The sequence below is a fragment of the Pteronotus mesoamericanus genome, unplaced genomic scaffold (genome assembly GCF_021234165.1).
Source record: "Pteronotus mesoamericanus isolate MK-2021 breed Mesoamerican mustached bat unplaced genomic scaffold, CSHL_Meso_final contig_263, whole genome shotgun sequence".
NCBI lineage: Eukaryota > Metazoa > Chordata > Mammalia > Chiroptera > Mormoopidae > Pteronotus > Pteronotus mesoamericanus.
The window spans coordinates 8,036,361-8,050,365 of record NW_026555112.1 but is presented as its reverse complement, the minus strand read 5'-3'; the positions used below and the strand labels follow the sequence as shown (position 1 = coordinate 8,050,365).

General features: G+C 43.8%; 1 protein-coding gene across 3 annotated transcripts in view; it reads left to right on the top strand.

Annotated features, from left to right (window-relative positions):
- The first annotated feature begins 8,199 nt into the window (after positions 1-8,199).
- CHPT1 (choline phosphotransferase 1) overlaps positions 8,200-14,005 on the top strand; it is a 23,668-nt gene continuing 17,862 nt past the window's right edge. For 2 of the 3 annotated variants that reach the window (XR_008529238.1, XM_054574631.1), the window contains exon 1: positions 8,200-8,670. Coding sequence is in view for 1 of the 3 variants with exons in the window: in XM_054574631.1 (XP_054430606.1) it covers positions 8,398-8,670 (273 nt within the window). In the remaining 2 variants the exon portion in view is untranslated. The remainder of the gene's footprint in view (positions 8,671-14,005) is intronic. The other variant, XR_008529237.1, reaches the window with a different exon arrangement.

Here is a 14,005-nt window from a genome sequence, read left to right as displayed (position 1 = left end):
AAAAATGTCAGAAACTGTCATTACTAATAGCTCTCTACAACTTTATTCTAGTTTTAAGTTACAGTGTATTATAGAAGGGTTATATGAATTTACCAAAAATTCTTTTTGGGAACTAAACATTCATTAAATTTTTTAAAGGATCATACTTACTTACTTTAAAAGAAAGCTTAATGAATGTTTTCATGTAGATCATTACAGAAATAGGGGAAAAAGCCACTAGTTCGAGGAAACATTGAAACAAAGATGTGTGTCCTTAACCACTCACTCTGAAGTTGAATCCTGAAACACTCTATTAAGCTCAAGAAATGACTTATTCAGTGTCTGATGTATGTATGGCACTGTGATAGATTCAGCTAGGAACCCAATAAGCCACTTCACGTCTTTAAGAAATGTATATGTATAAGAGTAATAAAGCCTGCAGGCATAAGAGAGCACTGTAAGATTTCAGAAGATGAATAATGTGGTTTATGTGTTATTATACGTGCATGCATCACACTAGAATGTAGTATAGGATATGCCACATGACTTTATTATTGTAAATCAAATTAAATGACTCTGAGCTCCCTATTAGCCAGGGAAATTGAGAAATTCTCTCTTTCCTGCTTGGAAGGTCCTGTCTCAAGTCCTGGGCCAACTGGAATCTTTCCTGGTGCCTAGAAAATGGAGAGAAGAAAAGTCTCTGCATTTCATTCAAAGTCTCCATTGGTGGCTGCCGAGATGCCTGTGGTCCAACCCAATACGGTGCACTCAACTTGCTAGACAAGTGTGGGAACACTGAACGGTTCTACCACTCAGTACCAGCCCTGGACCTGGGCAAGAGGGACTTCTGCAATTTCTACAGCCTCATTATGGCCCTTCTCCAAACACATCTCACTGCATGAGACAGGGAGGCCATAGAACCAAGGTGATATGGCTACTTGGAACCCTTACCACACTGCTCTTTCTTATAGATTGTACCTATGCTCACTGTTAGGGCTTTAGTGGGCCTTTTCCCTGTGTTTTAACCCTTAAAGAAGAATTGTGTGGCCAGTATATGTACCCTGAGGCCCAAGGGGTGGTCTAGAGGCACCTGTTTGCCAGGGGGTTGGGGTGTGCAGATGCGATTAGAGCTTGTGCATGACCAGGGCAGCCACCTGTGTGCACCTGAGACTCCTCCTGGTGTACTGGAGGAAGGAGCTGGCATGCAAAGAACAGGGAGGCCTGTGGGCCAGCAGTGGGCCCGCATCCAAGGTCTGTCCAGAATGTATCCCACCATGTAACATGAAAAATAGAAACATTTATTGAAGAAGATAGAAGATACAAGAAGCATGGTACAGAGGACAGTGACGCTTCAATCCCATTCAACACAGGCACGTTGGGACCTCACACAGTTCTCCCAATTGCCATCAGCTGCCCTGTCATATTTTCCTGATCTCATCAATGGTCTGAAATCTTTTCCCTTTCAAAGGTGATTTTAATTTTGGGAAAAGCCAGAAATCACAGGGCACCAAATTTGGGCTGTAGGGGAGCTAAGTCATCTGGGTGATTTGATGTGTTGCGAAAAAACTCTGCATGAGAAGTAATGCAAGAGCAGGTATATTGTCATGATGAAGCTGCCAATCACCAGTTGCCCATAGCTGCAGCCTTCTGAATTATCCGAATAGTTTCTGTAGAGGAATATTCAAGCTTAATGCAAAATTTGATGTAGGTTTGCCGCTTTACTTGCTCAGTCATTTTGAATGCGACAGGCACACAGTACACATGCTCACTCAATGGTGTCTACTGCCCCCACTGACTAGTTCAGTGAAGTCATCTTTGTTCATGCATGTGTATTCCAGTCCACTCTCCTTGGCTGCCAGGTTACACCAATGTCGTATAAACTGTTTTCGTTATATTAACAATGGTTGGACTTTTTCCAGAAAGACTTCATATTCTAGCAAATATTTCTGAAGAATCTGATAATTCTACATTCAAACTGAGCCTCCCTGGTCATTATGTGGGTATCCTCATGAAGATTACAGGGTAAAATTATTGTCTTAAACATCTGTTAGCTTGATTTATAACTTCTAAGTGTTTACATATATGAGTTATAAAAGTTTAGGTCAGTCAGCCCCCAACCATCTCTGTTTCCTTTCTAGTATCCTTCCCTCTTTTCCTCCACCATCCAACAGCTCTCTCACTTCTCCAGTACTACCACTTCCTACTCTCCACTCACCAAACTCAGGTCTAACCCTTTAACTCCTGCCTCACTTAAGTTCCCCTGAATAGAATTCTAGAAATCTAAGTTGGGCCTTTGGAGTAGAATAAGAATAATAATACCAGGCAGCATTGCCAATTGCCCCTATAATATTCATTGATTCTAAATTGAACGCTACATTTTTAAAATGTTATTTTAGACACCAAAGATTCAGGTGATTGTTACATGTAGATATCTGTAAAACCCTTTGTTTAAACTTTGATAACTTGGAATGGTCTGGCCCATTCAATGGAATGACCAGTTCTCCTGATTGTAAGGACTGTCATCACCATCTTAAAGACAAATGCTGTGCACTCTCTGGCCCCAAATGAACTGACCCGCACAATCTCTGGCCTAGCTGAATATTTTTCTATCTGGAGTAGATGACTAGGAACAAAATACCAGGAAGTCAGCAAGACAGTTTAACACTCCCAAAGGGGTTACTCAGAGTATGTCTTGGGGCACTGGTTGCCTCAAGTCACTAAAGGAAAAAAAAACCTTGCACTCTAGTGCATAATCAACTCTAACCTCTTTTTCTCCCAAGCAATAGCTTTAGAAAAAAAAGTTTTCTGTTCTTTGTAGATAAGCCCTTACACAGCTATCCACAGCAAGAGGTTCCCTCCACTTATTATTCTACACTCCCCTTTATCCTCGCCTTGGAGCCCAAGAAAACATCTTAAAGACGCTATACACCAATCTGGCCTAAAATTTTTTTTACATTAATAAAAAAAGAAAAAATTGCTAGAGGTTACTAGCCACACAGTGGCAAGGAAAGGGACCCTTATTCAGATTTTGTAAGGCATCCTTCTTGGATGATTGGGACAAAGGGTCATTGGAAAGAAGCCACGTTGCAAAATAAATCAAAGCTGGTTTAAAGTCATGTGTACATTTGGAAAATTCCAGGCACTAGAGAGCCAAATAATGTATCCCCTGCATGCTATAAAATAAAGTGCCATTGGGCTGTTCATCCCAGGCCCCCTCCTCAATGTCCACTGGAGGATTGTTGTAAATTCATTTCCAGTTCCAGCACTGGGAGGCCCCGCTGAACTGGAGGCAGGTTGGATAATAGTGGGAGTTGCCAAGAAGAGGCAGAGCCTCCCTGTGCAGGGTCATTTTCATGCACTTCTTAATAGGTCATATTAGGGTTCAATAAACATTAGCTAGCAATAGGAGTTCATTGGTGAGCTAAATTGTTCTCTGGGTCCTTCCATGATTATGTAGTCCTCATAATGGCAAGCAGGGACTCTGACCCAAAGTTGGCCTTTAGGAGTTCCCCTCCCTGAAGAAGTTAATCAAAAGAGATGGAAAAATAGGGAGGATGTGGCAGAAAGGGGCTCCATGAAGGCCAAGATCAAGCAGAGGAGAAGAAAGGAGGACTAACACAATTGTTAGTGTAGAGGGAGGGGCAATCAAGAGCAGCTAGAGAGCAATGAAGCCAGAAATAATCTCACCAGACAAGGAACTAAAGAAAGAGGAAACAGCAATGAGAAAATCAACAATAAAAAGAAAAGAGCACTTATGTGTTTTACCAATATTATCTCCTCCGCTCCACTGCTATTTGCAAAAGAAAGGAAAATCCGGGACGGGACAGGAGAGCACAGCCTGAAGCCATTGCCACAAGCCCTTATAGTCATTAAAATTTACCCACATCTTGTTTTCTTCTCCTTGATAGACAAGTTTATTGAATAGAAAACATTTTTTTTCTTCCCAGATCTTCAAATAGATATTGTTCCAAGCATATTGTCAAGAACTAAAAGAATTCTAGTCTGGGAAGCACAGCATCATGTTAAAAAAAACTTCAACAACCAATGAATGACCAACACCTTCACCGAAGACCGACAAGTAGATCTTAATTCCACTGGATTTATTATGTGCTTGATTAAAAGATATATTAAAATACATATAAGATATAAAATTAAAATATAATATACAATAGAGTATAAAAATAGATCTTAAATATTATGTATCTTATCTATCCTTCTTTGTCCTGGAAAGAACATTACAAGCAAAATTGAGTCACACTGGTCTCTCTCATCCCTCAAGCTCCCTGAGTCCTTTCTCTCTTCTTTCTGTCCTATCCTTTTCCACTGGGGGCTCGAGGGGCTTGCTTGGAGTGGTACCTCCACCCAAGCCTTTTAAGACTGCATGCTTCAGTTCCAAGATACTCAAAAACGGAGTCTGATGACGAGCAGAATCACCTGGGAGCTTGTTAGGTATGAAAACTCTCAGCTCCCCTATCCCTCTCCAGATCTGCTAACTCAGGCCCTCTCTGCATTATAACAGGATCTCCAGATGATTCTTGTGCTCATTCATGTTGGAGAGTTGCACCTCCAGCCTTCTTTGTCTCTAAGTTCCTTTTTAAAAAATTTTAAATTGTTATTCTATTACAGTTGTTCCAATTTTTTTCCCCCTTTGCCCTCCTCTGCCTAGCCCACCCCCTCTCCCACAGTCAATCCCCACACCGTTGGTCCATGTCCATGGGTCATTCATACATGTCCTTTGATTAGTCGCTTCCTCTCCTTGCCACCATTATCCTCCTCCTATCCTCCTCCCCTCCTCTGGTCTTTGTCAATCTGTTCCATGTTTTCATGCCTCTGGTTCTATTTTGCGCATAAGTTTATTTTGTTCATTAGATTCCTCTTATAGGTGAGATCATGTGATATTTCTCTTTCCCTGATTGGCTTGTTTCCCTTAGCATAATAGTTTCTTGTGTGGATATTTATATGGAGTCATTCTCTCTCAGCTGTCCCAAAGGAAAGGCATTCAGATAAAAATATCCCTCTTACATCCTTGCCAGCACTTACTATCTCCTGTCCTTTCGATCATGGCTATTCTGACAGGTGTGAGGTGATACCTCATTGTGGTTTTGATTTGCATTTCCCTAATAATTAGTGATGTTGAACATATTTCCATGCGCCTGCTAGTCATCTGTACGTTTTCCTTGGAAAAGAGTTTATTCAGATCCTCTGGCTATTTTTAAAATCAAGTTGTTTGTTTTTTCATTGTTGAGTTCCATCAACTCTATAAATTTTGGATATTAACCCCTTACTGGATATATCATTTGCAAATGTCTTCTCCTTTTTGGTTGGCTGCCTTTTTCTTTTGTTGATGGTTTTATTTGCTGTTGAGAAGTTTTTTGGTTTGATTTTGGAGAGAATGTGAAGAAAAAGGGAACCCTTGTATACTGTTTGTGGGATTGTAAATTGGTACAGCCACTGTGGAAAATGGTATGGAGGATCCCCCAAAAAACTGAGAATTGACCCAGCAATTCCTTTTCTGGGTATTTATCCAAAAAATATGGAAACACTAATTCAAAAAGATATCTGTACCCTTATGCTTACTGCAGCATTATACATGGTAGCCAAGATATTGAAACAACCTGAGTCCATCAACAGATAATGGATAAAGAAGACATGGTATATATATGCAATGGAATACTACTCAGCCATAAAAAGATTAAATATTGCCATTTCCAATGACATGAATAGACTTTGAAGGTATTATGCTAAGACAGAAAAAGGCAAAAGCCATATGAGGAATATAAAGCAAAAAGAAACTAACAAAGAAAACAAAACAAAAACTGTAATATAATTACATTAACCTGGAGAAGGATTTTTTCTTGGATTATTAATGGTATCAATAAATTAAAAAGCAGGTATCTCCCAGTTTACTGTCCATAAAACCGGCGTAGTTATAAGTGTGTCTCTGTCATTGTGATTCCTTTCCTGCATTTTTCAGCATCATTTTTCACATTGGCGATTAGGAGACATACACTCAATGAACAGTTTGGCCTGTAGATGCCCTCACATGCTCCAAGGTGGGAGTTGCCAAACTTTTCTCTGTAAAGGGTCAGACAGTAAATACACCAGGCTTTGCAGAACCTATGGTCTCTGCCACAGCCATTAAACTTCACTCTTGGAGAACAGAAGCAGTCAAAAACAATATGCAAGGCATAATCATGGCTTTATTCATGGCACTGAAATATGAATTTCATATAGTTTCGTGTCACAAAAAATTCTTCTGATTTTTTTTTTCTCAATCATTTAATGTATAAAAACCAGACTTAGCTTGTGGGCTATGTGAAAACAGGTGGTGGGCTGACCCATCTCTGAGGTGTTGTGATGAATCCTACAGGACAAACTTTATCTGTTGATGGACACTGCGCAATACAACTGTCTTGAGCTTGTTCTGTGCCTTAGAAAAGTGAACACCGATCAGAACCATGAAATGAAAACAAAAGTCAAGTGGCAGTCCTATCTCAATCTAACATGTTTATGACAGGACGTCCGCTGTCTAATTGGGCGCATTGTGAGGCAAGGGCTGGTGAAATATCACATGCGTGGCAAGTGTGATGCTCCCCACATGCAGTGGGAGGACACTGCCTAGATCCCCGTCCTCTAGTCCCACGAAAGTATATGTGTAAAACTATTCATTGTTATTGGTATTATCGTAGGCAGTCAGAGAGGCATGAACAGAGCAGGACAATAGGCCAAGTATGGAATGTCACCAGGGCAGAAAGCCCCGGGTGCCTAGCAACTGGCAAAGCTGGGAAAACAAGGACCTCACCCCCAGGGTAAACTTTCCTACCCTAGCATATCGCTAGCCATGCAGTTTAAATCCTCTGACCTTTCATGTCACTGGTCATGTCGTTGTCATTCCCGGCCCCCCAACCTTTCCTAGCCTGGCATGTTCCTAGTCCTGATGGTTTGACCCCCCCCACCACCACTTAGAGGGGGAATAATCAAGGGGGCCAGAGAATAGCCCTTAATTATTAATCCCCTGGGACAATGAGATTCCATCCCACATCAAATGCACCTAGGTCTCAGTTGTGTTTCAACTCCAGGCTCAGAAAAAGCAGCAAAAGTGGACAAGCCACAAGATAGCTGACACAAGGACCAGCTGCATTGACTAATATTCCCCTGCCGGGCAGGGCGAGCAACCAATCAATGGAGCCCAAGACCCTGTAAGGACACACCTGGAGAGCTGCTGAATATTTTGAGATCCTCCCCTAAAATTTCCACCACAGGGAGGAGCCACCACGTCTCTTCCCTGGAGCACACCAGCGACTTTCCCTTCTCCCTCCACTTCCTCCCACCTAGTTACCCTCACCCCTCTCTCTCCCAAGCTCCAAGGGCCCCCTTTTTTCCCTCTGTAACTTGTTTCCTGATCCCATTTCCTCTCCCCCCCCTCCCACTTTTTCTACCTCTGTGACTTTCTAAAGAAAAACTTTATCTTACAGTTTGAGTCTTGACTCTAAATTCTTTCTTAGCCAGAACTCAAATACCAGGTTGCTGAACCAAGGGCCGGTTTGACTTCACTGGTCTAACACCTGCTGTCATTTTCGCAACTGTCAACAGTATCATCACATGCTCTGAAAAACGGGCATTTGGGTTTCAAGCATTAAGTCCCTTGGTTAATGTTTCCAAGTCCTGATTTTTAGTTCCAGCACCTTGGTCTCTGAAACCTGAACCCCCAAAAAGGGCTCTCCAGAACGAATACGTGGCAAGGTCCCCTCTCCTTGGGGTTTGCAGAAAGAATTGTGCTTGTGTGTTTATCAAACAGGAGGACCTCTCTGCACAAAGACAGATGGGGCCATCATACTGGTGACCCAAGTCCCCCCGGTTCTGCAGGAATCTTCGTGGTCCTGCAGCGTAGCTTGCCAAAAGCCAAAGCAAACGCACACTGGGAGAATGGAGCTGTGCACAGACCACAAGTTAGGAACCAGCCAGCTTCGTAACTGTCCAGTCAGCAACTTCCCTCAGGGGAACGTTACCAGCCGTCCCGGAAGAACTGGACCTTACAGACCTGTGCAACGAGCCCGTGAGGAAATCACTCAGAGTCCTTCGCGCGCCAATTATAAAGCTGCTGTCGGCGGGCCCTAATGGGGACCTGGTGGCCTGTGGGAGCCCGTCCAACCTTCCCCGACACTTTGCCAGGCTCTCCCCGACCCCTCCGGCTCCCCGCCCCCGAGATCCCGCCCCCAGCCTGCGGCCCGGCCGACTGGGGGCGGAGGCCCCGGGCCCCGGGCAGCCGGGCCTGACCTCGACCTCGGCCGGCCGAACGGGTCCCACCCAGCGGCGGCCGCAGCGCAGTCCGGGCCCGCGAGCCCCTCCTTTCACTTCTCCCCGCCCGGCGCCCGACTCGGGCTGCGCTCGCTCGCAGCCGAGGGCCCGCAGGCGGCCATGGCGGCTGGCGCCGGGGCCAGGCCGGCGCCGCGCTGGCTAAAGGCGCTGGCGGAGCCGCTGAGCGCGGCGCAGCTGCGGCGCCTGGAAGAACATCGCTACAGCGCGGCGGGCGTCTCGGTGCTCGAGCCGCCACTGCAGCTCTACTGGACCTGGCTGCTCCAGTGGGTCCCACTCTGGGTCGCCCCCAACTCCATCACCCTCCTGGGCCTCGCCGTCAACCTGGTCACCACGCTCGTGCTCATCTCCTACTGCCCCACGGCAACCGAGGAGGTAGGGCGCGCCCCCCACCCCCGCTTCGGCGGCGGAAGGACTCCCAACCGCTTTCCCCAGGAGTCCCGCGTCCCCCGCCTGGCGCCGTCCCAGCTGCGCCAGGGCCCCGCAGCTGGAGGCGCCAGGGGATCGGGGAGGCCCCCGCGTGGCTGACCTCCCGGGGCGGCGGAGGGGCGGACGCCTCCTCTACCCCCGCGCCGCGTCCGCCCGGAGCCAACCCTGGGCCGCCAAGAGGCTAGGCTGTCAAGCCGCTACCCTAGTTCCGTGTCCACCCTGAGTCGCCCATCCCCGCCCCCACGGCCGCGGAGGGGCTGTCAAGGTCATTGCGAGCCGGGCGCCTGCTACCTGGCCTCCACCTCATCCGAGGCCAAGCTGCGGGATGGATGAGCAGTGGTTACCTTACACACACTGGGTTCTGAACACCCCTGTCCTGGTCATGCCTGACAGCAGGGCTTGTGATCAAGTTGGGAAAGCCCGAGATGCCCTTTGGACACTTAGAATCGTCTGCTTCCCAAGGTTGTGCTAGTGATTCTGACATTACCGGTAGCACTGATCTACTAATCAAAGAGAAGTTTACTCTTTTAAAAGGTAACAACTTCCTTTTTATTTTTTCATGAAAACACAAACTAAGGTATTAGCAAGGTGATAATCCTTATCATCACGGCCCAGGATCATAAAAGCCAACAGATTTTCCTAGCAATGAGTCTTTGACCTATGTCCCAAATAAGAAGAGTAAGCAATGTGGGCTTTGGACAACTGTTTATCGGAAGCACCGCTTGAGCTGGGTGTGGAGGGTTTTGGAGGCAGAGGGGGTCCCCTTGTATCTATAGCTTTTTAGAGTGCGAGGATAAATGTTACATTGCACGTTCTGTGACGTTGCTGTCTTATCTTTGCCTTCCAGGTAGTGAACTCCCTTTACACTCATATTTGAGTGTAGGTTCTGTGGGGAACTAATGCAATTTGAGGTTGGATAACAAGAATGCAGTGGAAATATCGCATATCCTCTATATATGCATCTTTTTTTTTTAAATAATGGAGCCTAATTTTAAACATATCTTGCTGGCTGCCGGTTACCTTTATTATAGATGATTCCTTGGTAGACATTCCTATTGCTATTTATTTCCATATTGTTTCAAAAGAGTAAGTTGCTTTAGTTTTTGGCAAGAATGAAAAGACTACTGGATTGGAATGGAAGACTCAGGTTCTAATGTGGCTCTGCCACACCATGGGGAGAATGGCTGGTCTGTTTTCCCAGGTGTAAAATAGAAAAATCTAACCTGCCAAACCAATTTCACAGGGCTATGCAGTGAGGACCAAATGATTTAGCACATGCAGAGTAATGGAAAAAGCTATAACTTGCTCAAAAATATTTAAAAAATTACTATTATTAAAAGTGCCCTGAAAGTAAATAACAAAATTTAGTTTTTCTTGGGTCTAGATTTGGCTAACAGTATTTGGATGTTTTTGATATTTGCCAGTTAGATTGTGAACTTTTCAGTATTATCCATTTGAGAACCATTTGCTGAACACTCACTAAGAGCAGGGCATACGAAAAAGTCCAAGAGATTCTATTTAGGGATGTAATGGGGAGGGAGCCTGCGAAGGAAGAGGTCAGATTATGATTAACTTTTAGGCTCAGCTTCATTTTGAAAAGGAGGGCACTTCCACCCCCCCCCCCAAAAAATTAGAATTATCCAAGAAGGGGGAGGGAAGTAAGGGTTAAAATAAGATGAGACAGAGAAGTATTTCTAAAATATGTATCATTAGAGCCCTGGCTGGTGTGGCTCAGGGGATTGAGAGCCAGCTTTTGGTTTGGTGGAATCAAACCAAAGGGTCCCTGGTTTGATTCCCAGTCAGGTCACACGCCTGGGTTGCAGGCCAGCCCCCTAGTGCGGGGCATGCGAGAGGCAACCACACATTGATATTTCTCTCCCATTCTTTCTCCCTCCCTTCCTCTCTCTCTAAAACGAAATAAATAATATATCATTAGATCCTACACATGCCTCTAGGTGGCTGAAACAGTGAGGAGAAACACCATTATGAGATTCACATTGTCTGTGATAATTCCAGCAACAACATGAAAGAAACGCTGTTTTGCTCTGAGGTCACAGGGCTGGTAAATGATGGGACCAGGCAAGATTAAGATCTAAGCTGGTCTAACACCAAAGTTTATATTTTTTTACATATACTTCCACCTTGTCTGGAGTTCCTGCCTCTTTCTGTATGGTATGTAGAGAAATACCTTATAACTTATACAATATTTATCAGATATATAAAGTGCTTTTGTGTCTTATATCAACTCAAGAAGGCCGGTAAGTTTTTTTTCTTCCTAGAATAGCCTTTCCACCATTTTAGTATTTTTCCTTTCCATTCATCTTGAAGTAACAGTAGTACTACTATATGTTTTTATTAAGAGGAAATTGAGTCCCAGAGGGTTAAGTGACTTTAACCTGGCTTGGATCTTGTTTTCTGATTCTTAGACTTAAGAATTCTTTGTGCTTTTTCAGACTTGACAGATTGCTTCCATAAAAGGTCAGAAAAAATACATAAGGTTTTCAGATTCAGAGGGTTGAGCTTATCTACCTATATAGGATATAATCCTACCCGTAGAGGATTACATGTGTGTAATGCAGACTACATATCTATATTAATAATATTTGATCTATTTTTTAACTACTGTGTTAATTTCTAGGACATGACTGGCATGAAGGGAAATAGAAAAAAAGTTAAATGATTTCTCTTAAGCTTCTACAGTGGTGTTCTGAATTGCATTTCACACCACATTCTTATTAAGGAACTTTCCATTCCAGCCAAATAGAACTGCTTAGGATTTCTTTCCTTGCCCCTCTCTTTTCTCCCTCCTCTCCCTTTTCCCCGTCCTATTTCCATCTTTCAGTGTGCAGTTCTAACACTACCTCCTGATGAAATATTTCTTCCTTCTTCACAGTCAACCACTTAATCCTCTAAACTCCAACAGTAACAATAATAACTAACGTTTACCAAGTATTAACTATGAACCTGGCATTATTTTAAGCTGCTTTTGTCTGTTATTTAATCCTCTCATGGACTTTATGAAAAGGTACTATTATTATCCCTATTTTATAGATGAGGAAACTGAAGGGAAATTAACCTCTTCCAGGGAAAATAACTTTAAATGGAGACCAGGACCAGGATTCCAAACTAGAAAGCCATGCTTCCACTGCAGGACTTCGTTGCCCACCTGTGGAACGTCTCCATTTTGGTTATGTCTTTACTGTGCGGGACAAGTGCCAGATTTTAACTTCAGATAGCTCGCGCTCATTTGGACATTCTCCACAGCACAATGCCTTACAAAAAGCAGAGGCTTAGTAAATATTTGCAGAATTACTGACTCAGGAGTGAAATGACACCATGTTATCGGGAGGTCATGTTGGTCCACCCTTATCTAGTTTTAGTGCGTTTTAGATTAAATACTCACCAGTCTGGGTAATTTCAACAAGAGAGGTGGAACAAGAACTGAATTGCCCCTCCTTGCCTTGATGAAACCTCCTGTCTGAATGCTGTTCTGCCCTTGGCCCCCAACCCTTATCTGCCTGATCCTAAAGTAGAATCATGGACTCCTAGGGTTTGAAGGACCTTAGGGCTTATTTAATGTAATTCCTACATTTGCATGTGAGAAAACTCAGTGATTTGAATCTGGAACCTAGTTCTTTAAGCTCCAGCATAGTAGCATTTATCTACCACAAAACCCTCATACACCGGTTTTGACTGGTATAAACTATGACTCCATTTTTTTAAGTTTACGTGAGTAACTGTTTTTACTCTGTCTTTTTGGTCTGTGTATATAAATCCATGTCATGTCTCTGTTAAGAGTATGTTCATAGCAGACAGGTGCTATAAACAAAAAGCCAGTATATCTGAGGAAGCCAGAAAGACCTTAAGAATTGCCTTATTCCTTGTCTTCATAATTGAGGTTGTAGTTGCCTTTGCACTTTAAAGAATTATTTGTTGGGGGGGAATAATAAGAAAAAGCAGTAATCTGTAGATTCCTACTCAGTTTCTTTTTACATGTTTAATTTCTTTGAAATCTAATATATTTCCTTTTTTATCACCTACCTTCCTTTTAACCAGCTCAGTAACTTATCAAGCATCAGTTATTAAGGCAGGACTCTTGGAAGGATTGGCTTCTCTAAAACAAAATATAAACTCCCAACTTTCAGGAGGTGCAGGTTTTATAAGCAGGGCAGGGACTTGAGTGAGGCAAGCAGGCACTCAGGCCCAGAATTTAAGTAGGCAGGTGCACTACCCTGAGGACAAATGCCTCCTGAAATTCTGCAGCCCAGGTGCCGGGGCCCTAGTCCCAGCCATTTCTAGAAGCTTCTGCAGGCCATGTGGAAGTAGCTTTGCTGTGGGGTTTTCCCCTTTGTTCCCTGTAGCTTTCCTATACTTGATTCCCAAGGACTAACCTGTTTTTCCTTTAGAATTCTGGTTCAAGTGTGGATAAAACATGGCATAGAAAGAGCTTTAAATCCCACTCCTGGTATATTTAACCTGGGCATAAGGCTCTGGCCACTTGGGGTTTGTGACGTTAAAAAACAGATGTTAGAGCACCCAGTACAGTTGATGGTGATGATGGATCTGGCCCCGGGAGTTCTCTTCATGCTCCTCTTCCTTCCTGTCCCTCCTAGCACAGTGGAGTCAGGCATTTTCAACAAAAACTCTGTAATACCTCTAGAGGAGGTATTAAAAAAAAAAAAAAAAAAGGACTATTCACACAAAATATAAAAACAAAGAAGCCTGACCCAAAGAACAGATTTCTAATGTCCTGAGAAAGCCCCAGAGCCCTTAAGTGTTGGTTAAACTTTATCTGTGGGCAGGTTTTATTCCCCAAGCTTGTAACCTGCCTCATTTCCTGAAAATGGGTGTGCTCTTCTCAACTGCTGGCCCCTAACCAGAGCTGAGACCAAAGGTCGCTGATGAAACCTTTTAGTCCCCAAAGCATTTCCTGAAGGCGGTGAACAGCCTTACCCTTCCTGACACCAAGGCCTCTGGAGACTTGCAGGCTCAAGGGGGTGGGTTGGGGGGGGCTCAGTCTGTAAACAAGGAAGTGCTTCATCCTACACTGGTTAATGAGCCGTATCATGGGCAGGCAGTATGGGTTACACCAGAGTCAGTTTAGCAGTCTTTTTGAAACGCCATGAATTTTCTCTCAAAAAATCACTAGAGTATTCCAATAGGCACAAAGTCCTCCTTTTTAACACGACACCATTACATTTTTTTTTAACATAAGCAAAGTCTGTCTTCACAATTTTCTGTCTTCCTACCTGTTATAAATGCCATTTCTATTTTTATGGAG